The sequence below is a fragment of the Notothenia coriiceps genome, unplaced genomic scaffold, assembly GCF_000735185.1.
Source record: "Notothenia coriiceps isolate Sejong01 unplaced genomic scaffold, NC01 NC01_scaffold00023560, whole genome shotgun sequence".
Taxonomy (NCBI): Eukaryota; Metazoa; Chordata; class Actinopteri; order Perciformes; family Nototheniidae; genus Notothenia; species Notothenia coriiceps.
The window spans coordinates 1-21,411 of NW_011356261.1; the positions used below are offsets into that span (position 1 = coordinate 1).

A 21,411-nucleotide genomic window follows, 5' to 3' on the forward strand; every position below is an offset into this window, starting at 1 on the left:
TATCCTGGCCGGAGCCTCTCTGGTCACAAAGTAGCTGGGGGTTTTCTCCATGGTGATCTGGCCCTCCAGAGTCTTGGGCATCAGCTCCCTGCAGATAAAAAAGACACAAAAGGGAGGTTAGGAGAAGGGTAAGGTGGAGCAACGTCTTGCATAATGTAATCAAGTTGATGGAGTGTGCTGTTCTGTAATCAATGAGTCACTGAGCCTGTTTAGCCTTATTATAGGGCTCCAAAACCTATTAGTGCAGGCAGCCGTCCAACATCAGCACGCTCACTCACTCAAAAGATATCTCACTACTGACAGAAAACAGAGAACTCGTATTTACTGCATAAACAAACATTTGCAGGAATTTCTAAACATGACCTCACAATTCACCATATTAGGGATTTGGAGTTGGGTTTCCTCAAGCCTGTTACCCCTTATTAATATGTATTGCAATTAAGCTTACAATTCATTTTTTTATAAATTAGCTCACAACATGTGTGCATTTAATTATCTAATGGGTTTACCCTGAGCTCATCCTTACTTAAACCTCACTGCTGGATGTTATGTTCCAAAGTGTTCAGACTTAATGAAAACTCCCCTCTTTTTACAAACAAGGCAAAATATACACTCAATCCGCCTTGCTGACTCAGGCATAGCCATGCCCCACCCCTTATCCGACCAACAAAAAAAGAAAAAACCTTAAACGCTACAGTGCTGAAAGATGATGAGGCTTGTTTCAAAAAGGGAATCTGTTTTTTAACAAGAGTGGGTTTGGTTTGGGTTAAAGGATGGCTGATAGGCTTTCAACAGATATGTTACATGCAGACGTATAATCAAGAGGTACTCGAGAACAACTGGATATGAAGGGAAAGGGAACGTGCTCTCTCAGCATTAGGTTTCACAATTGGTGGCAAACCGCAACGTCTAGATTATGGTGGAGGCGATAAGAGCGGTTTGACTGACATTGAAACACAGATCACCTTTCCATGTTTTGGCCCTCACTCCAAGGACAAAACTATGTGTGATGAACGCTGGATTACATGTGTTTTTACGGCTGGCTGGATGGGAGGGGTTTGGATTACGTACTGGAAACTGGCTCATCAAAAAGACAATAGTAAATCTAATTCAGGGACACAGAAAAACAAAAAGCAAAGGGGCCCTTGAAGGAGGAAAAAACAAAAGGAAGAATGAGATAACCGAGGGCACTTATCAGGGTGAACACACTCTCGCAGATAAGACTCCTGTTGGCTTGTTGAACCCTGAGCCCCGCCTTTGTTGTTAAGGCTAGGCCACTCATACACCATTGTGTAGACAGTACCATTGTAGTCCATCACATTCAAATTCCATGTAATTCTGCACAGAGTACTTCCACAAGAAAATAGTCTTTTACCTATGTTGGACACATTCTGTACACTCAGAAGTCTGTAACACTCGATTTTTCCTTGCAGAATCTGGAAAAAAAAAAGCTGGAATCTAGTTCACGTCCATCCACCTCATGGCTAATTCATGGTACATCGGCTCTCCATCTATGCATATATTTGTGCGGATGGTGAGGGAAGGGAGAAAATACCCAGGGTAGAGTCAGGTAACTAATAAAATGCCTGGTGGAAAGGATGTTGGAAGATCTGTGTAATCCTAATGCAGTGCCAGTGATCTAATTATGATAATATCTTCTTGATTGCTGACACGTCGAAGGGTGGATGCAGTAGACGGGGAGGAAAGCAAATCTGTTTCCAAAAGCTAATTCAGAGCCAGGGATGATAAATACACAAGCCAGAAAGGTTGTTTAGTTTCCTTTATTAAAAACAAGTCAAGTGTCTCTGGTCTGTGTCCAGCAATCCTTAATAGTATTGCATAAAACCCATTATAAGTACACATATGAATGATTCTCTCAAACAACTTATAACTGCACCCACTTGAATGCCTTCAAGGAAATGCAACCAAATGTTCTCTACTCAAACGTCAAGCTACTCGTCATTCTCTCGATGCACAATGGTGATACTGCCTGCAAGCTTTTTGTCATTCCTTGTGCTAACATACAAAAACAGTCCAGAACCGACACAGTGGAGGCAAATGGCTTCCCATCTAATCCGATTTCAACATGACAATGCGGCATGGAGATAGAGAGGAGGCCTGAGTTTTTACAATGTGCATAGTGATAGATTATGCTGATCCTAGCTCAGGGATTTGGAAAAAAAACTAAATCCCAAACAAGTGTTGGGGGTTGGAGAGGCATTAATAAGGAAACGGTTGGTCAGCAATGGAGAAAGAAAGCAGCGAGGAAGCCCCTAAAAAGCGCCAAAGTAGAAAGAAGAGACCCCCCCTCCCCTAGTAAAAAAAAAATCACCTCTGGCTTTACCCGCTTTCTCTGCCAAAGAGGCAACAAAAAAAAGTCAGGAAGAGTGAAAAGAGAAGAGAGGAGGGGAATTTTAGTGGGACAAGTGGCTCTTGGAGAAACAATGGCTATTATGCTCCTTTTTGATTTATGAGGTGCTGCTTTTAAAGATTCCGTCAGCAAACGCAATTCTGTGACACCCAGCTCCTCTTTTTTCCTGCTTTTCTTTGAAAGTGAGCCATTGTCCGTGAGCGCAGGGGTGAGCAGGGCAGTGGTCAGGGCACAGGGGCGGGGATGGGGGCAGGGTGGAGAGGGGGCAGATAGAGGAGAAGGAGGGAGGGAGGGATACTTATCGAGGGCTGAGTGGAGTGCACTTCTACGTCCTTCTCAACCTCGAGTGAGAGAAGCCTTTTGGAGAGCTCTTGAGTGGAACGTGTGCCGAAGTGCCCTGCAAACATTACCCTGTCCCCCATGGAAACCAAGGAATCCACATAGAAATAGTAGAAATATCTTAGTAGTAGTATTAGTAATAAATAGTAAGTATAGAATATCCTGACTTTCTATACTTGCTTAGCTTGTTCTCCCACATGATATATATCTTTATTCCTCTCTACACCTTTGTCAATTGAGAGCATTTCCAAGTTAAAAGACATGCCAAAAACAGCGACAAGACACAAAGCAGAAGCTCTTGTCATGACAGCATCAAACTGGGGGCCCGGCGGAGTGGCCCTTTGGCCTGCGATTTAAAGAGCCCTCATCCCAGGCGGAGATAAACGTCGGGCAGGAAAAGGGTTATTTCTGTCTGATGCTTCTGCTGCCTCCCCCCTGTCATGTTTGATCTGATGATAACGGGCTGCCACCGAGCTGTCTGTGACACAGCATCCCTGACAAAATGACTGCTTGGCTCAAAGACAAAGGGAAAAAGCTATTTGGCGTGTGTGTCTGTCGATTTCCAGTTCGATACAAAAGGTTTTCAATTGTCTCACATGTCTGGATGTTGAAAGCATTTGAATCTCAAATTAGGGTTTGTTTATTTGAATACAGACAAATCAGAGGGCACTTTGTATCCAGCAGCGAAGGGAGGGTGCGGCTTTGCTCTTATGGGCATTTAGAGCCAAGGTTTCTATGGCTTTAAGACCCTTGAGCTAATGTCATCTCCTTATGGGAGTTAACACCACCCAGGAAAACAGCATACACTTAACATTGCTCTAGTAGAGGCTGAATGAACCAGAATAAGACAATCTAACACATCAGTTAATTTCAGGAAAACATGCAGATATAAACAATTCCCTTCTACGAGTCTCCCCAAGTCTCCACTCTTCACCCTGCTCTCTTTTCCATTGATCCCAGAGGTTCCCCCGACCCCTGACAATCAGGGCCTCGAGGTCCGATAGCAAAGTGACACTTCACAAGTGGGAAGATGGAGAGGGAGGAAATGAGGGAAGAGGGACTGAAAGGCTCCCTTTCTTTTCCAAGGGCCTCTTGCCTGAGCCCTTCACTTGAACCAATGTGTTGGTGGACTTACAAGCATTTTCAGGAAATACAAAGGAACATCTTTATTCCTCATTGGATGATGTGGTTCGGGGCTATACTTGTTCACAGTTACACATTTAATCGTTTCTACTATGAAGAAGAAAAACATTTGAGTACAACATGCTAATTCTAACAAAATGTCTGATACTGTGAAAATCGCTTTCCCAGTTAGAAACACAGCGCAAAAGATGATGGATGATACATGCAGATACGGAAGGTTCTCTGCATGAATTCATGGATGACTCACTGGTAAATACAAGCAGGGTTCGTAAACAGCCCTCCCGTTAAAAGCTCACAGTAGGGGAAGCCTACATGCTATGAAATGGAACTGAAGGGAGCTAAATGTTTATGTAACACACATACTACATACACACTTTGGTTACTACACAAGGAGGCAGGCATGAACAACTCTTAAAGTACCATTTAAGCACATACAGAAGCCAGACATTTTGAAAAATACACTCCACTGTGCCTGGAGTCTGTCATTATATTTAACCACAGAGCATGGCTTTAGCTATAAATTAAAAGAATAGAGAAGATGGTTTATTGCGGCCAAGGACACTCCAACGCAGAGAGGCAGAAGAGTTCCGGCTGCAGATACAGAAGCTTCATCTGGTCTCTCTTTCAAGCACTTCGAGTGGAGTGCAGGTGTTAGTATGTGGCCCCTTATGAATTTTTGACAGATCACTTCCTGGCTGAGAAGAGCCAGAGATCTCTGCTTTAAACTTGAGACCTTGCAGGAGTGTGCTGAAGTGGGTCTTTGTCTTATACGTCTCCGTTTTGCGTAGCAAAAAACGATGCATATACATTTGCACTTGCAATTGTGCAAGTCTCCGCCACCTGCTTGTAGCTTGATACCCGCCTAATAAACTCTTAGTGACGCTACAGCTTCATCATCCTGGTCAGAGTCAACAGTCAGTGCTCCTCCCCGGCCTGGGGTTTCAAATTAACAGGCCTCACTGAGTAATGGTGTCACTAGAAACTCAGCACGGTGGCTAAGTGGAAGACCCTCCAAATCATCTGTCTGCTATAAGGATTAATAATGCAGGCTGGCCTAGTATTACACACTCCGACCTGGATGTTGGGGGTCCTGCATGGGATGGTGGGGCTAGTAGGAGGAGAGAATTTAGAAAGATAAATTCCACCTTCAGGTTACTGGGAACGTTCCTGGAGCCACTGTCCTTTGCTATTAGTATTAAGTGCTAACTCAGGTTTTCCTTCCTTAGGTGACTATTCCTTCTTGTGGTGCCACCATTATTTTCCAGATGATGTTGGAGGTAGATGTGCACAAAGTATTTGGTTTGGATTTCTTGGTTTGGATTTATGTAGCAACATCTACAACGCTTATATTGGATTTCTGATACATATCAGATAATGTGTACACCCCTATGTAGGTGATGAAAATAACCTAATTGCAGTAAATTCTCCTATTCTTAAAATATTAAAAATAAAACCCAACATTGGCTTAAGTTCAAGAGTTGGGAGTAACCATTGCTTGTTATTAATGGTCACAAGCCTAAAGGGTAGGAAACACATTAATCTAAATTGGATGAATAAAAATACACATATTGGTTTTGGTTTCAGAATTACAAGGACATTTCTACTAATGATGGAAAGAAAGGAGTCTAAGTGGCTGCACAACAGTATCCAAGGTCAAAATATAATGAAGCTGCTTCAACTTTAAGCTTTCCCAGAACAAACATGAGTGCAATGGCCAAACTGGTAGAAGCCTTCATCTCATTTCTTACTCAGTGACACTTTGACACCCAAATCTGTGCTGGAGTCTTGATGTGGCTGATAAATGCAGCTCCCAGACCCCTTAACTCCATCAAGAAGTTGCACTATGTCAGAGAAGCCTGGGAATCTACTGACCCTCCATGTAAACAAAGCAGTTAACCCGACCGACGCAACCCGTACATCCATCATTTTTCACTGGAATCAGGGAGTCATGCCTTGGCCAAAGAGTTGAGCATTTTTTTATCGTAGTGTCTATAACAGCCTGTGTGTGTAAAAAAAAGAGTGTGTAGGAGAGGGAGAGTGAATGACAGAGGGAATGTGAGTTAAGGAGGGAGAAAAAGACAGAAAGAAGGGGAGTCGGGATTCGCGGTCACAGACCATCCATGGTTTCGGGTTCGTACCCAGCCTGGTTTTGGAGGCAACATCAGACACTAGTAGTAGAATGAATAAATAGAGTAATAACCGCCAAATATAATATCACGGACTACATGGGGTCAGACATCCCAACAGCATATTACCCCCGGCCGCAGCCTCAGATACCCCCCTCGGTTACGTTCTGAAAATATTCAAGCAAGGCTGAGACATTCTTCTCTTATACCATTGTGGTCGCCTTGTGATGGGCAGCATCGCGGAGGCGTGACAGGCACAAATTATTCAATTCAACACGCAACTATCATTTTTCCCATTTGGAAAATCTGTTGTTAAGTATATTTGTTGCTATTTGGCACTTTTTGAAAAAAAAAAGGAATGTGTGAGGCCATAATGGTTTTTCAGGCCTGAAACCACATCGGCTGCATGGAATTATCGAGTGTTAATAACCCTGCAGCGAAGCGAAGGAGCCCGCCGTGTGGTATAAATAAAACAGAGGAGTTGGTGAAAGGGATGGCGGAGAGGAGAATGTAGAAAAAACCTCCTCCCTTCTCTCATGAATGTGCAAATGTGTGCTTGCCGAAGTGTTTTTTTCTATTGCTTTTCAAAGCCTAAAATGTACTGGAATAAGAGATGTAAAATATCCCATCGTTTTTAGTAACACTTAACATCTTACCGCTTAGTTTGACATGCGATACGGGATGTGTTATCGGACACTGCTGCAGCGATCGGGCTACTCATTGTATGTGCCTCAATGGCAGAAATACCACAGCACACATACTCACACGCACTCTTTGAAATCCACCACTTGGCATTATTACCCAGAATTTGTTTAGCGCGCGTAATCCTCACTAATCAGTGTGTGTGCCCCGAGTGTTTGCTGAAGGTGTTAGCCTGAAGCTATAGCCACACATTCCACCGCTCCATCAGGATGAGGGCGCGACTGGATGACAGCTCGTTTCGAATAAACTGATGAACCGTGAAAGGATCAAAAACAACAGGGAAAACAACAATGAAGGGCTGCAGGTGAAGACTCAGCTTGTGTGTGTGTGTGTGTGTGTGTGTGTGTGTGTGTGTGCAGGCAAGAATCAGCCATTCTGACTGATTTCCTGACACTTGACATGCACCAAGAGGCACATGACTCCTTGATCTAGCTACAGCAAAGATGAATAAAAGATGAAACAGACTCGAGAAGAACATACATGCCACCACCCCCACTCCCTAGACTCACACACAGTCACACACACACACACAGACCGAGAGAAAGAGGGAGCGAGCAAACTACTTTGCATCCTGTTTGAATTGGCTGTCATCCGTAACTGCCTGCACAGCTTTTTGAAGACAGGTGAACTACAAAGTGTGTGCCAGGAAAAGGGGATTTCCTCTCTACTGTATGTCACTCAGTAGAAAACCATCTTCCTGTGTGTTTTAGACTATTATTTTTGTTTCCTTACAGTGCAGCTGTTGCAGGTTAATGGTTTACAAATTCCTGAAGACAGCTAAGGTATAATTAGTTAAATTGAGTAACGATAGCATCAGTCGCGACAATTAACATGCTCCTTTCAGAGGTGTGGAAAAAATAATCCTCAGGCAATCTGTCAGTTTTCTTTGGATTTGAACCTAGATGTATAGTCTCCTTCAGTATCTCTGAGCAGCCTGAAGACAAGGTAATTACTGTTAAACACATCAGGTTCTGTCTTAACCATATCTGCTACAAAGTGCTGCCAAAAGAAGACATCAGAGCTCAGTTTTAGGGTTTCACTCAAGAGCGCTTGTGGAGCATGTTGACAATTCTTATCACCCCTCCGCTATATCTCTATCAGTAAGCCTCTTGGTTAGAAGTGAAACAGGATCAGCGCTGCCTCTGTGCCAGGAAGCTATTTTGTGGAGTGAGTGAGTACACAAAATTGCTAAGAGATATTTGAGAAATGCTAGCTTAATGCTATATGTCAGTCCTCGGCCAGAAGACTTCAGAGTGTGTTTGTTTTCAAGAGCTAAATTGTGTTTTTTTCTTCTTATCCACTTCCAGTATTGGATAGCATTTGCATACCTGTGCCAATTTTTTTTACAATCCACTTCTTTTGGAAGCGTTTTCAACCCGATTTGGATCGAAGCATACGTACGGAGAATACAATCATGGGGTAGGCCTACACGTGCCAGATTTTTTTTCCATTTGAGTAAGTAAGGTAGTGTGACAAAACCGGACTCCAGGTGACCCTGCTAAAAGATAGAAGTCAATAAAAGTATATTAAAGAGGAAATAAATCCACACGGACACCCCGCTTGTTCCTAAACCAACAACTTCACTTTTGACCAAATTGAACTCAAATAGTTTTGGGATATCCTGCTCCTTTTGGTTGTTTTTGTAAAATGTGAAAAAAGTCAGAGCAGAAATGTAGCGGTTTGATATGGTGTTATAGTCTTTGCTGCCTCCAAAAGACAGCGTGTTGTCTCTCCATGGCTGCCATCTGATTCCAATCAGTTAAACAAGGGAGAGAAAAACTCCTCTTGGTGGAAAATAATTGGAAGTTGGTTGGATTTGGCCAGGTTGTCTTGGAGTTGAGCTGAAGTGGTGTTACAGCTCTTGAGAGAGAGCCCAACAGCTCTGGGAGTACATCTTAAACGGAGAGAGTGACGAGTGTCGAGCAGCCTCAGTGCAGGGAGACAACTCGGGGCTTCTAATGAGCTCTGCTCTTTTACTGCCAGGCTAATGGAAACCTCAGGAGACCTTAGCCACTCTCTCTTTCTGTGTGTGTCCTGTCCTATCTTCCCAGAGGCAGGCACACTCTTCAGCACCCTAATGGCTACCTCTGGGACTTAATACCTGGGACAAGTGAAGCTTTACAGTCATCACTTTCTCCTCTCCCTACAACTTCTCCTAAACTACTTTTTCTATTCTTTGGTTCTGTTAATAGTTCCTTGACTAATCTTTAACAGCAAATGATTAACAGAACCATATTAGAGTTTTTTCTCCCAGCCTCCAGAGGAACTTTATTAATGTGTTAATTAGTGTTTGTTTAGCAGCGATGAATGGCCATTATCTCTGGAGGGAGAATGTCTGTTTCTGTTCCGACACGTGCAACAACATCCAAATTATCACCTTGTTAAAAAAAGGGTCTAATTCACGAGTAGCACAGAGGGAGGGTTTGTACACTTCCTCCGGTACTTCATTACACTTCTTTGTGAGTATTTTTCATTGTTGTTGACACTATTTTTGCATAGAAAAGCTAAGACTTTCTGCATCTTTGTTTGCATCAAGCATGTTGCTTTGTGGCCTTTATCCTCCACTCCAGCAGGAGGTTCCTGTCCTTGGCGGCCATATTGTCCCCACTGCTCTGGGGGGCTTACTGGACATCATCAGTGGGTGGAGGGGGGTGTCGGGGGGAAGGCAGCGCTGCCACTCCCCTCTCCACAGGTCTCCCCTTTCACAATTAACCGCTTGTAATTTGGGGTTGAAAGCTGCCTTTTCTCTGTTTCTCCACCCCCCGGTCAATCTCCATTCTGGGATGAGGCATGCTAGCTTAGGCGGAGGGGAGCGAGAGCCTCCGTCCTCCCCACACTGGGTCAGCGAGGCCTGCAGCGAGCTCCGCCCAGGATTGGACCAGCCGAGCATGACATGCAACACTATTCTTAACACAGCAGCAGAGCAAGTGCACAGCTGGAGAGCGGAGAGAAAGCAGTCCATAAGGGAGGGATCGGAGGGAGATGTTTGGGGGAGGGAAACAGCGGGTACTTTTAACAAATAACCCACTCATTTGGGAACACCAGGTGGAAGTTTATTCAACACAGAGGCACAGTCTCAAACTGCTTGTTTTTTTTTTTTTATGTGGACAGGAATTGAGCGAAGGTCCTGCTGTCAGCTGTACGGTTGGCTGGCCAGGCCCTCGCTCCCCGAGGGGCTGCGAAGTTTCCAGGAATCAGGAAACAACCAAAGAATCTAATCATCCAAATTCATCTTAGTGTTCTCTAAAACTGTAACTGGTTCAGAGCCACTTAAAGTTCTCATTGATTCTGTCAAATACCTCAGTGTACATGCACAGGAGGCTTAAAAACGATCATACCATTGTTTTCTGCAAGCTATAAAATCCCCAGTGGGGCTTGTAGGTTCCAGAAGCTTTCTGTAGCCCTGCAGATGGTCAACACACAGAGCCTGTCAGCAAACAGACGTGGGTCTGACCCCAGTCAAAGGCCCTTAACCCAAATCTGCCCATTACCTCCAATCAGGCCTGACCGATCAATACCGGCTATCCCTGAGGAGCCACGCCACGCTGACATTTCTGTCTGAGTGTTTTCATTCTCTTGTGACAGGAGATGAACATTATCTGTGACTTCACAGCTGAGCCAACCACGCACAACACTTTTCAAAACCTATTGGCTTTCTTCATAACATCCCGTGTATGCAAACATCATTTCAAGATGTTTTGTGAACACTGATACCCTTCACTGGGGCTCAATAGAAGCAGGTGGCCTCTTTTTGGCCATTGAGAGGAAGGAAGGAGGGCGAGGTCAGCGGCAACAGAGAGTGGACGGGTCACCTACATGGAAATAGGAGCACCCCTGTGGCGAGCAGATAAAAGGATGTGCACCCATCCAGAACTGTCCTTTACATGGACGGGAGCAGCAGTCTGACTCAAGGCTCAACAGCCACCAGTGGGGGTGGACCGGCCTTTTTTTCAGATAACGCCTTTCAAACAGCGCAGACTTCCGCAAGAAGCCCAAGGTCTGATAGCGGAACGTGAGCCTCCTTTTCAACAATGCACCACTTGTACTTTTTTGTGTGTGTATGGCACTATATAACTGACAAGGCTTTGTATGTTTGTTTACCTACACAGTGTTTTATCACAGAACAGATACAAAGGTTGACCAGGGGGGGCATCCTGCTCGGGGACGGCGCCGGGTTCAATCCCAGCCGTCTCAACAGAAAGCTTTGATCAAAAACCACATCACACAAAGACTGAAGATTGTATATTTCAGTGGGTGGGATCCAGGTCTATGACAGATCAGATTCCATACATTTAACCTTTAAAATGGCAATAAGTGACAGTTTCCGAGACAGTCCAACACCATATACCACCCATAAACTGTATGACTACACTCTCTTCAAAAAGTATGTTGTTTAATTCTATAGCAACTCCGAGGGAGGAGCAACAGCGTCAACAGTTGCCGGGGCCCTGACAGCGAGCTATAAGAGCCGAGCCCGCGACACGACAGCAAAACCACAGTATAGTAATTATATATCAAAGACCCTTCATAGCCAATAGGGCTAAATGGAATATGAAGAGAGCGACATGCACCACAGGCTGTCAGAGCGAGAGGAGGGCTGCAGTCAACAAAACTTAAGAGTAAATAAAATCCTTTAAGAGATGTGGTACAGCGTGGAAATAGTCAACTTTAAACTATACCGGGGGCACAGTTTGTTCAAAGTGAAAAGAAACCTGAAACAAACTGTTTATGTAGAAATAAATATATACTGTAGGATGGACGATCTTGCAACATACAACTGCTAGACTAAAACTAAACTAACTTTGCCTACAAAGTCTCAAAAACACAAAATCACAGCAAATTCGTATCAATGTTCTTTGGCTTTTTCATGATTGTATAATATTTTAAGGTTTTGTCTCCTTGTTTAGATAGTGTATTCTCTGCCTTTTATCACCTACTTGTTTTTGCGCTACCACATTTTGAAAAGTGCAAAAATGGCGGTACTGTAATTCCTCAGTAACATTGCAGATCATTTAAATGCATTTTTTAAAAGTACAATGCTGAACCTGAGATCTATTGTACACAATGTATTAGTTATCTTGCCATGAATAAGCTTGGTGAATTTGCCGTTAATGTATGTGCTGCAGATAACTATATTATTTATATATCGCTATCAGATAACACCATTCAACTTTGAGTGAACAGGTGCAAATCGAAAATGAGAAATGATGACCCAACGTTCCTGTTCACACTGGCCTGTTGAGCTCTTTCTCTCTCTGTGTGTGTGTGTGTGTGTGTGTGTGTGTGTGTGTGTGTGTGTGTGTGTGTGTGTGTGTGTGTGTGTGTGTGTGTGTGTGTGTGTGTGTGTGTGTGTGTGTGTGTGTGTGTGTGTGTGTGTGTGTGTGTGTGTGTGCCTTGGGGCCAGTTCATGCATGACCTCACTGTGAAAATGTGTACCTCCTGATTCAAGGACCTCTCGGTCAAAAGTACGAATCATGCGTTTGTCTTTGGCACAAATAAAAACTGTCAAAGGACATCAGAAAATCCACAATTAGACTTGTTATCGCCACCTCCATTCATTTTGAAACTTCCGAGTCTTTTCTACTTCTTCTATGGCTGCATCTACTTTGTGGAATACTGAATGTGTGGGACGGCAGGGATGGTGCAAGCTAGATACAATAGTGCAAATTGTGCAGATTGCACAAGTGCAGATTGTGCAAATGAACAAGCAAGCAGAGGTGAATTACACAACTCGTACACACACACAACCGCCTCCGTAAATGACCCTCGCCAAATCAGATCATATTCCCACAAAATATATGTCAATGCCACACAATTTTGACTCTGTGTGGAAGATTCCTGCACTCTCCCAAATGATCTCCAGTATCTGCTCCTAATGGGGAACTTTGGAGACTTTGGTTTCCTTTCTAGGTCCATCCTCGCTTGGAAAATAGAATCACTAAACGAATGTCCCACTACTGCTTACACCAGCTGTCTCACTTAAATTTGCATTTTGTTACGGCATTTCTTCCATAAAAGACAGATTTTACAGTTCTAAAACTCAGTTTGAGAGGAATAAAAAGTGGATTTTGTATGGATATCTTGTTGCTGCATGAAATCACCTGAAGTGTTCTTGCATATGTTTTGTTTTAAAAGCAGAAAGAAAAATGCACTCCGACTCAGAAATACTAAGAGGAAGAGTGAGCATATTGGAATATTTTTTGGCACCAACAGGAGAGTAAATTGACTGAAATGAGATTTAGCTCAGGACGATATGCTTCTATTCCACCTCAACAGAAAACCTAAAGTCATGACTTCTTTACATGGCTTAGAAAGTATTAGATTTCATGGCTTTCAAAGCTAGCAGACAGCACTTTTCCACAATTCCCTCCCTAGAAAAGTAGCTGCATGGGGAAATTAAATAACAGCTTTCCTCCCATCTCAAACCAAGAGTTAATCTGTTTTCCTTGTACAAATCTAGGAACGCTGTCTTTATTTTGAATGCTGCCAACACTTGCTTCCCCATTCGGCTCTTCTTTTTTCATTATGTCCAACATTGCAGGGGCCCCCTTCGAGGTCTTGCATATTTAACGTGCACGGACCAAATCCGGTCATTCAAGCTATACGAAATCCCAAAGCTTTTATCAATTTGTCAGATGAGCTTTCCATAGTTTAACATCAGATACAACTTTGATAAAAGACCAGAGGCAAAAGACTTGAAGCTTGAAAGCTCATACAATGTTAAGGTCGCAAAAGGCAGGAAATAATTAGAGGATTTTAGCGGAATTCCAATACACAATCAATGCATTGATTTGGCCATAATTTCTCAGCCATAACTTTTTTTATTTGTGAATAAAATAAATATAACAATTGTCAGTATTATCCTAATTTGACGTTTCCAGATATAATTATGAGTAATTCAAAATTGGTGGAAGATTAAAAACGTAACTAGCCCTTTTCTCTTCACTAGGCAGATGGATGGGCTTCAGTCATTACGCTCGACAGACCCTCAGCTCGTTATATTAGCACTTTGTGATGTAAATGAAAAGGATAATGTTAGTTTGTCGGCCAGTGAGGATGTTTAGCGCTTTTGTTCTAAGAAGGATCCTCACTTTGTCTTGTAGATGTCTTTTTCAGTTTTTATGAAAAACTGGGCTATTTGGGCTTTGGAGCCCATTGGTGGTCAGAACGATACAAACGCGTTCAGCTCGGTAAACACTATTAGGTTCAAATACAAGAAAAAACACTTTAACATTGTAGTTGTAGTTAACATCTCTGAAATTATCTAAGAAGTTAAGGGAATTGATTTGGATCATCAGTACGATTTTTGAAAAATGTGCCTTTCCCGTTAACCCCTAATATCCCAATCCATAAATAGTTTATAGTCTGCTATGAAATGTCTGTGGGGTCACTTTTTGTCATACATGTGCTCACACAAAATGTAACAATACAGAGAGATTAGCTGTGCTAAAACGCCAAACTCTGCCACAAAAAAATGACGTCCAATTTATAAAAATTGACCATAGTCGTAACCAAACACACAAAACACAACTATTTTCACATTTTAACTCGACGGAAAAGCCTTTAGACACGTCCCCGTGAAGGTGCAGTGTTGCACTGTGTCCAATAGAGATCACTGCACATCGCAAACAGGCCAGGCTGAGTGGAGCCCCCCAGCATAATGTCACACTGAGTCAATATTTAGTTAAATAACATACAGGATAGAAACAAGTGAACAATCAAACATGCAATTTAGCTAATGGAATTAATATGGCATAATAATGTAGCCTACGTGCCAGCAACATGACGCCTAAATGGACATAAAGAAAAGCAAGAGGCGCAACCAAAGTGTGTCACTGTGTTTAAATTGATACTTTAATTCTGGAATAAACTCGAATAAACTCAAAAAAACTTGTTGGATAATTGGGAAAAAATACATTAATTTGATGTGCTTTAATAAGGTCCAAATGTATTGCATTGCAAACCACTCTGCAATGAATTAGCTGCAACTAATGTGTAGTGCGTTTCTGTTAGAAATGAACTAAACACATTTCTTTAATTCTCTTTATAAGACAAAACTTGTGAAAACATTTGATAAAATATATATTTGTCCATTGTTGATCCATATCAGCAAGACTTTTCTGCAGCACTGCGTTGCCAATTGCCCAATAAATCTATTTTACGGAGTAATAAAATCATGTAAAAATGCTTCCATCTTTTAAATTTCGTTTTTTGCACATACTCTATCCACACACAGTAGTATACAATGAGTTTTACCTGTACCACTCCAGTCCGTTGTCATAGTTTCGGTCGAAGAAGTGCGGCTCCGCTCCCACGGCTCTGATGTCCGGATGAACCCGGAGAAACTCCAGCAGAGCCCGGGTCCCTCCTTTCTTCACCCCGATGATGATCGCCTGCGGCAGCTTCTTGCTCCCGGAGCCGTTGGAGAAGCTGGACATGGCGCTGGGCTCCGGGGCTCTCTGCTGCTCTCCCCGCATCTCGTCCCAGTCCTCGGCTCGGTCCATGTCCATCTCGTTATCCAGCAGGTCTCTGGACGCGGCAGTCCTGATGGACGGCTCCTCGTAGTCGCTCTCTATATCCTCCCAGGGCTGCGGCTTGGCCAGCAGCCGGGACACCAGGTCCGTCCTGCCGCTCTCTGTCCTCTTCCCCACCGCAGACACAGTCTCCTTGCCCCGGTAACTGTCCACCACCAAACTTGGCATGGTGGAGCAGTAGCCCACGCAGGAGTACAGCATGTATACCCAGATTAAAAACATGATGCTGAGCAGTATTAGTTTCTTCTTCACGGGGCTGGACCAGAGGGCATACAGGCTGTGACAAACCAGGCTATATTCCATAAGCCTTTCGGTTGAAAATCATATCCCAGCGGCGCATATTGCCAAAGTCACTCCCGTTGGCACCTCGGAAATCCTCGCAAAATTATGCACCTAAAACTAAACATAAATATTTTCAAATAAAACAAAATCTTAGTGTAAACGAAGAGAATGGCACATCCTGGAATGAAAATGCATTGAGGAATTTGTAATCATAGTTGTGGCTATACACTATGGGAGGTTGTGAATCTGTCAGACGCAGCGCGAGGCTGCTCCAGGCTCATCTCAGGTTTGTTAAAACTGCTGCTGGAGCACGAGACCTTATACAGGGACGAGCAGGAGAGTGACAGCAGCGACAGCCAATAGGTGCAGAGGAGATAAATATGCAGCCGTTTGTTTATATGAGCGGGCCAATCAGGGGGAGGGGTGGGCGGGGCCAGTGGGAGCCTCGGTATGGAGATGAAGCGTGTGTGCGGGACGCTGCTGAGAGTTTGGAAAACTTTCTTATTGGGCATAGAAACCAATTAACTCTTGTTTCTCATGTAAGCGGACAGAATGTTTAAATGAGATCAGACAACTTTAAATATTTCCAGCAGGTTTCTTCTGACAACCACTTTGTGCGTGTTTTGTTTATAATGCAATAGGCCTACACAAAATAAACTTCAAATTCTATTTCAGCAGATGCTCTGAAAATAAGGGAAAGCTTTAGGAAAAGGAACAGACGTAACTGATTAATTTAAACCTAAACACACACGTGACATGAAATGACTGCTCATTGAATGAGAAGCAATGCAGAGGTCAAAGTTATTCCTACATTTATGAAAAAGGAAACAAAGCTCAAACAGATCGTTAACTTTAAAATTAGTTGTTTTAATTATATAATTAATTACATAATTACTGATAATTAAATGTGAGCACGTCTCGTAAATCTGAACCATTACTTCTGTAGAAACTAATGAAAAATAATGACGTTAAACTTAACTTTATTTACCCGGAGAGAAATTGAAACAATAAATACAAACTAATATAATCTAACGGCATTCAGGGCAAATAACTATTAACAAGAACTACTTATGCATTTAGAACACTCTTTATCGCTTATATGTCTTAATTGAGATGTTACGCATTATGAATTACGTCTCTTAATATTAGGCTATACAGCATGTCAATTCACGGCTTGAGCAAATAGAAGACTGTATTATGAAGCTAAAATCACTCATTCAACAGGTTGCACAGGACATTTCTATTTATTTTAACAATACAATAATTAATAACGACTTTGCTTTTTAACTATTGCCTTATTCATGACATAGAGTCCTCCCTCTAACTTTGAGAAGTCAAGCAACTTAATATCGTTTTATTAAAATAGTACATTTATATTTAATAGAGAATGTATCAGAATAGCAAGAGAGTAATGAAAAACGCAACCCTACATGGACACGTTTCTTTTTAGGAGATTTTTTGTGCGTAATTCAGTAATTTTCCTAACGCAGGCACTGTTAACATTTATATCTGGGAAACTTGAGGAACCCTGTATTGAATAAAAAGCCCAACAGTGGGAATATGCACTTAATTTAGAGATAAAGAAAGAAGAATAAAGTTTCAGCGACTATTTTTCATCTGAGACTGGAGATGAGTCAAAACAGATCTGTAATATAAACCCGGGGAACCTCGGCCGAGTTATGAAATAGAACCACTGACAGACTGTTTTCATCTTTTTAAAACGAACGAACAGACTCACTAAGTGTGTACGACTTCTACTTAGATGTGTTTTTATTGCATATGAACATAAAAGCTTTTATTTTTGCAGTTTTGGCTGCAATTCACAAAGTCAAAACCACGTCGAAATAAAAGCCTCGCTCTTTTAAAAACAGTAATAGAGATCTTGTGATCAAGTACAAAAATATAAGTATTTTCAGCAGCAGATTCGTTTTTTATCTCTATTTTCCTCATAGAAAAACATTGGTAGGATGACCTGTTGCGTGTGATGCAAGTTTATTTTCCACGGAATCAATCATTTATCCCTCTGATATTCTTAGATAGTTTTACATTATGGGTTTTTAGTTTCTGTCCAAACGCTGCTTTATAGTTTATTGCAGAGCTTTGGATTCTATGTTGCAACACCAACCTTTGAAGGGAGGCCAGAGGTCATCCGTCATCCTGAGACTTCACTGCTGCTTTCAATCCTGCTGCCTCTACTGTTTCCCCTCTGGATGTTAAAGCTGCTGGGAGGACTTCAGATGGGACTCTCCTGTTTACAGATGCATATGTTGCCCCTTTAGTGTTGTTGAATACGAGAGGAAAATCTCAGCAATTAACATAAATGGTTTATTGACTAGTATCAGCAATGAGAAGGAGAGAAGCTTCCATGTTTTTATGCAACAAAATAAGAATATGAAATATAAATGGCTTTCTTAAAATTTGTTAGCTTATTGTGAAGAATCTCAAGTCCAAAAATGGCAAAATCCAATTCAGACACTGTACAATTATAATGATGAATACCTATGAATTATTACATAATGATTAAGTGTCTGGAGTAAAAAAAACAACTAAATTTACCCCTTGAAAATGATATCTCAGATTCCTTTACTGAAAACCTCAGAATCTAAGAATATGCTAATATTTCTCATTTCAAAATGTATAATCTTTTTTACTACGTTCAATCTGGTAAAGTTCATTCTCGGTGAATGCGCACTGGAAGTTTCAAGTTTCCACATCCCCCTTGTGTCAGTTCTTGAATTGCTCCCACACGGGCTGTGATGTCACCAAATCACAATCGTAGACGCTGTAAAGTCAGATTTAAGGAGAGTGTATGGATTTAAAAACAGCACATACATCACTCACAAGGGAAGCTAAAACATCCGAGCTAAGATACAAAAAACACATTTCAGAGAGCACTTGTTGGCATAAGTAAAGTTCATAATGTCATTGAATAACTCCCAAACCTCAATCTGAGACTAAATAAACTAGCTGGAGGCTTTTTTGGAATAATGGATGGATTTACCTTGCATCAGAACAGCAGCTCAAAGACATCTCTTGTATAATCTGAGGAGGAACGCTTCTGTTGGTTGTGGCGAATAAATCGAGCAACTGTTCAAAGCTATTGACCTAACACTGAATATGGAATATAACTCAGAACAGCATCAGCAGTAGCTTTCTGTTCTCCTGGCTCATAGGACAAGACGGCAGCTCTCTACCTCTATAGGAGCGGACATTGTGAACAGGCCGTCACCCTGAGCCCTGGAGGTTGATATCCAATCTGCACACAAGTTGGTTGTGTGTGTGTGTGTGTGTGTGTGTGTGTGTGTGTGTGTGTGTGTTGTCCCCACTTCTCTCTTAACTGTAACAGCTGGCTCGATCGCTCCCCTCCCTCCCTCTGATATGAAACTCTGTATCCGGTCGGACACTTTACGAGGATGTCGAGCCGTTTCAGGTCTCCCGGCCTTGGCTAAATCCCACAGCCCCCTTTTATGGAGGGAGGATGGCAGCGAGGGGAAGGGGACGCTCGTTTCTCCGAGTGCGGTGATGGAATTGTAACCCAATACCAAAACTAGGGGTAAAGGGCGGAAGGGGAGCACATGTGTACTGACAGGTGCAGAGGTGGCCTGCTAAATAGAGCTCATTGGAGGGATGGCAATGTTGTAGCATATCCACTAAGGCTATAATTGAAACTTGAATCCATACATTATGTGGAGGCAGCACCACCTACCAAGGCGTGGTGCACAAGGCCTTGACTTCAGGTACACCATTTACAAGATTTAAATGAAGTGGAATGATGACAAAAGATAGAATAACAATGATGAGGGATTTATTGTAAGAGAACATTTGCCCTTGTGTTTGGTACAGGGGTTAGATATTCCCTTCGTCTTTTAATTAAACCATAATGACAAAAAAGGAAGACACATCTTTTGCTGAGAAGCGAAATACAAAGAGGCATCTCAAAGAATGATAGAAAGTGAAAACCCAATGAATAGATATCAGGTGCATTGTGATAGCGGATTCATATAGTTTATATTTCTCTTATTTTTAAACATTGACTGAGAGCTCCAACAGAGATCCTGTGATCCCCATGATGTCTTCAAGTCCTTTATGTATCCTCTTCTTCTATTTTGCATTTGTGCAATGCAGACAGTGAACCCTGTGTGGATCCATAGGAGCGATTTACAGTCATTGTACAAGACATTTAACATCAGTCATGTGCAACATGGAGAGGAACCCCAATATAAATAAATACAGAATATATACAGTACACACAAGCATTTGAAATGACAACAAACTGATGTGTTTTCTGTAAATCAGATATTTTTGATCCAAATCATTTCCAGCTCATTTCCTGATCTGCAGTGACAACCACCTTAAAGCACACAGTTAAAATAATGTGTCCATTATGCAGACCCCTCTTAGCACGAGTGGTTGAAGACACTGAGGGAGCATCTCAGTAAAAATAAAAACTCTCAGAGGTCTAAGAAGTGTTTAGGAAGGCAGTGAGCTTTGCAGAGCGAGGGCTAAAGAGGCTGCGGGGGGTTCCTCGGGGTCTCTGCGGGGCTTCTTGCAGGTGAAGGCCAGCAGCAGCAGCATGGGCAGGTGCCACAGGCTGCAGAAGAACAGCTTGCGGGCGCTGCCTCGGTCGCCCTCGCGGTAGAAGCGGAAGGCCAGGTAGCTGATGTACAGGTTGATGGGCAGGGAGATGATGGGGAAGGTCCAGGTGGTGACGTCCAGCACCGGGGCCAAGGTGGAGAGGCCGATGAGGCCCAAGCTGTGGCGCAGGGCCACCCGCTTGCACATGCTGGGGTGGGTGACGGACATCATTCTGTAGCCGCCGCGGGAGTAGTCCTCCCTCAGGTTCCAGCTGAGCGCGTTGAAGTGAGGGAATTGCCAGCAGTACAGGAAACCACCCATCAACAGAGCACCTGGGGGGGAGAGAGGGAGAGAATGAGGGAGGGGAATCTGAGGGACTATAATGTGTTCAGCATGCCAATAACAGCCGGAAATAAATGGTTTATGTTTGGATCGGTGCGAAAGTTTTCTTTTGAATCCAACAACTGTAATAATAGTTTTTCCAGAATTTGAACACTTCAGTGACCACAAACAGCTCAGTGCAAACCTTTCTCTTGTATTCTAAAATATACTTAGAAAACGCTTTTTAAGTATATTTTTAGTAAGAGGTTACAAATACATGTACCAAAAGAAAAGCTATAATATAAAACGGCTATGCTTTTCAAATGTCATAACGACAGAGTGAATGATGCGGATCAGACGGTGCTTCGGTTAATGACTATTAGTGCTGCACTATGGCCAAAATCATATTATTATTTTCTTTAAGTGCTGAACAAAAATGTGCAACATAAACAGAGTGCTGCTTTTTACTTTAACATTGTGCTATAATCCTGCTAATGGACAAATCAAATCAGCCGTGAAATAAGGTTTTTCTTCACACTAATTGAGTGTTTTTTGTATTATTTCTCTGCTGCAGGGAGAAAGAAAACACAAAGAAAGAGGCAAATACTGATCTTCTTTTGCCTCGCCTTTAGGAAACGTGTTAACTCCTGTCTGACTTCAGAGTGAGGACTGGGTTTGATCTCTGATGGTGGACTCGGCTTTCAGGGACATTAGGCGTAATGCTTTTCATACACCCGGTTAATTCAAAGAGCAATTTCCTCTCAGGCTGATCCTCTGTAAAGGCTGGATTGTTTTTTAAAATTTTTATGAATATGATGAGTTACTATGGAAGTCCTTGAATGGAAATAGAACTGCTTCCATTTACAAATGAAAAGCACATTTATTAAACATTACGTTGAAAGAGCCATCCTAATATTTAGAGCATAAACTCGCGTGAGGGAAATGGTGGCAACAAGATGAAACACAAATCATGCAGTTGCCATAACAGAACCCTTAATGTGTCCCCCAAACAAGCTGC

General features: G+C 42.5%; 1 protein-coding gene across 1 annotated transcript; it reads right to left on the reverse strand.

The window, feature by feature from the left end:
- Positions 1–3: 3 nt before the first annotated feature.
- On the reverse strand, positions 4–15,766 carry LOC104954601 (heparan sulfate glucosamine 3-O-sulfotransferase 3B1-like; the record flags this gene model as incomplete). The annotated part of the gene is made up of 2 exons (XM_010781750.1): positions 14,938–15,766; positions 4–88 (listed from the first exon to the last, which is right to left on the reverse strand). Coding segments are annotated over exons 1-2 (666 nt in total), but the record flags the coding sequence as incomplete, so codon positions are not given.
- Positions 15,767–21,411: the final 5,645 nt, after the last annotated feature.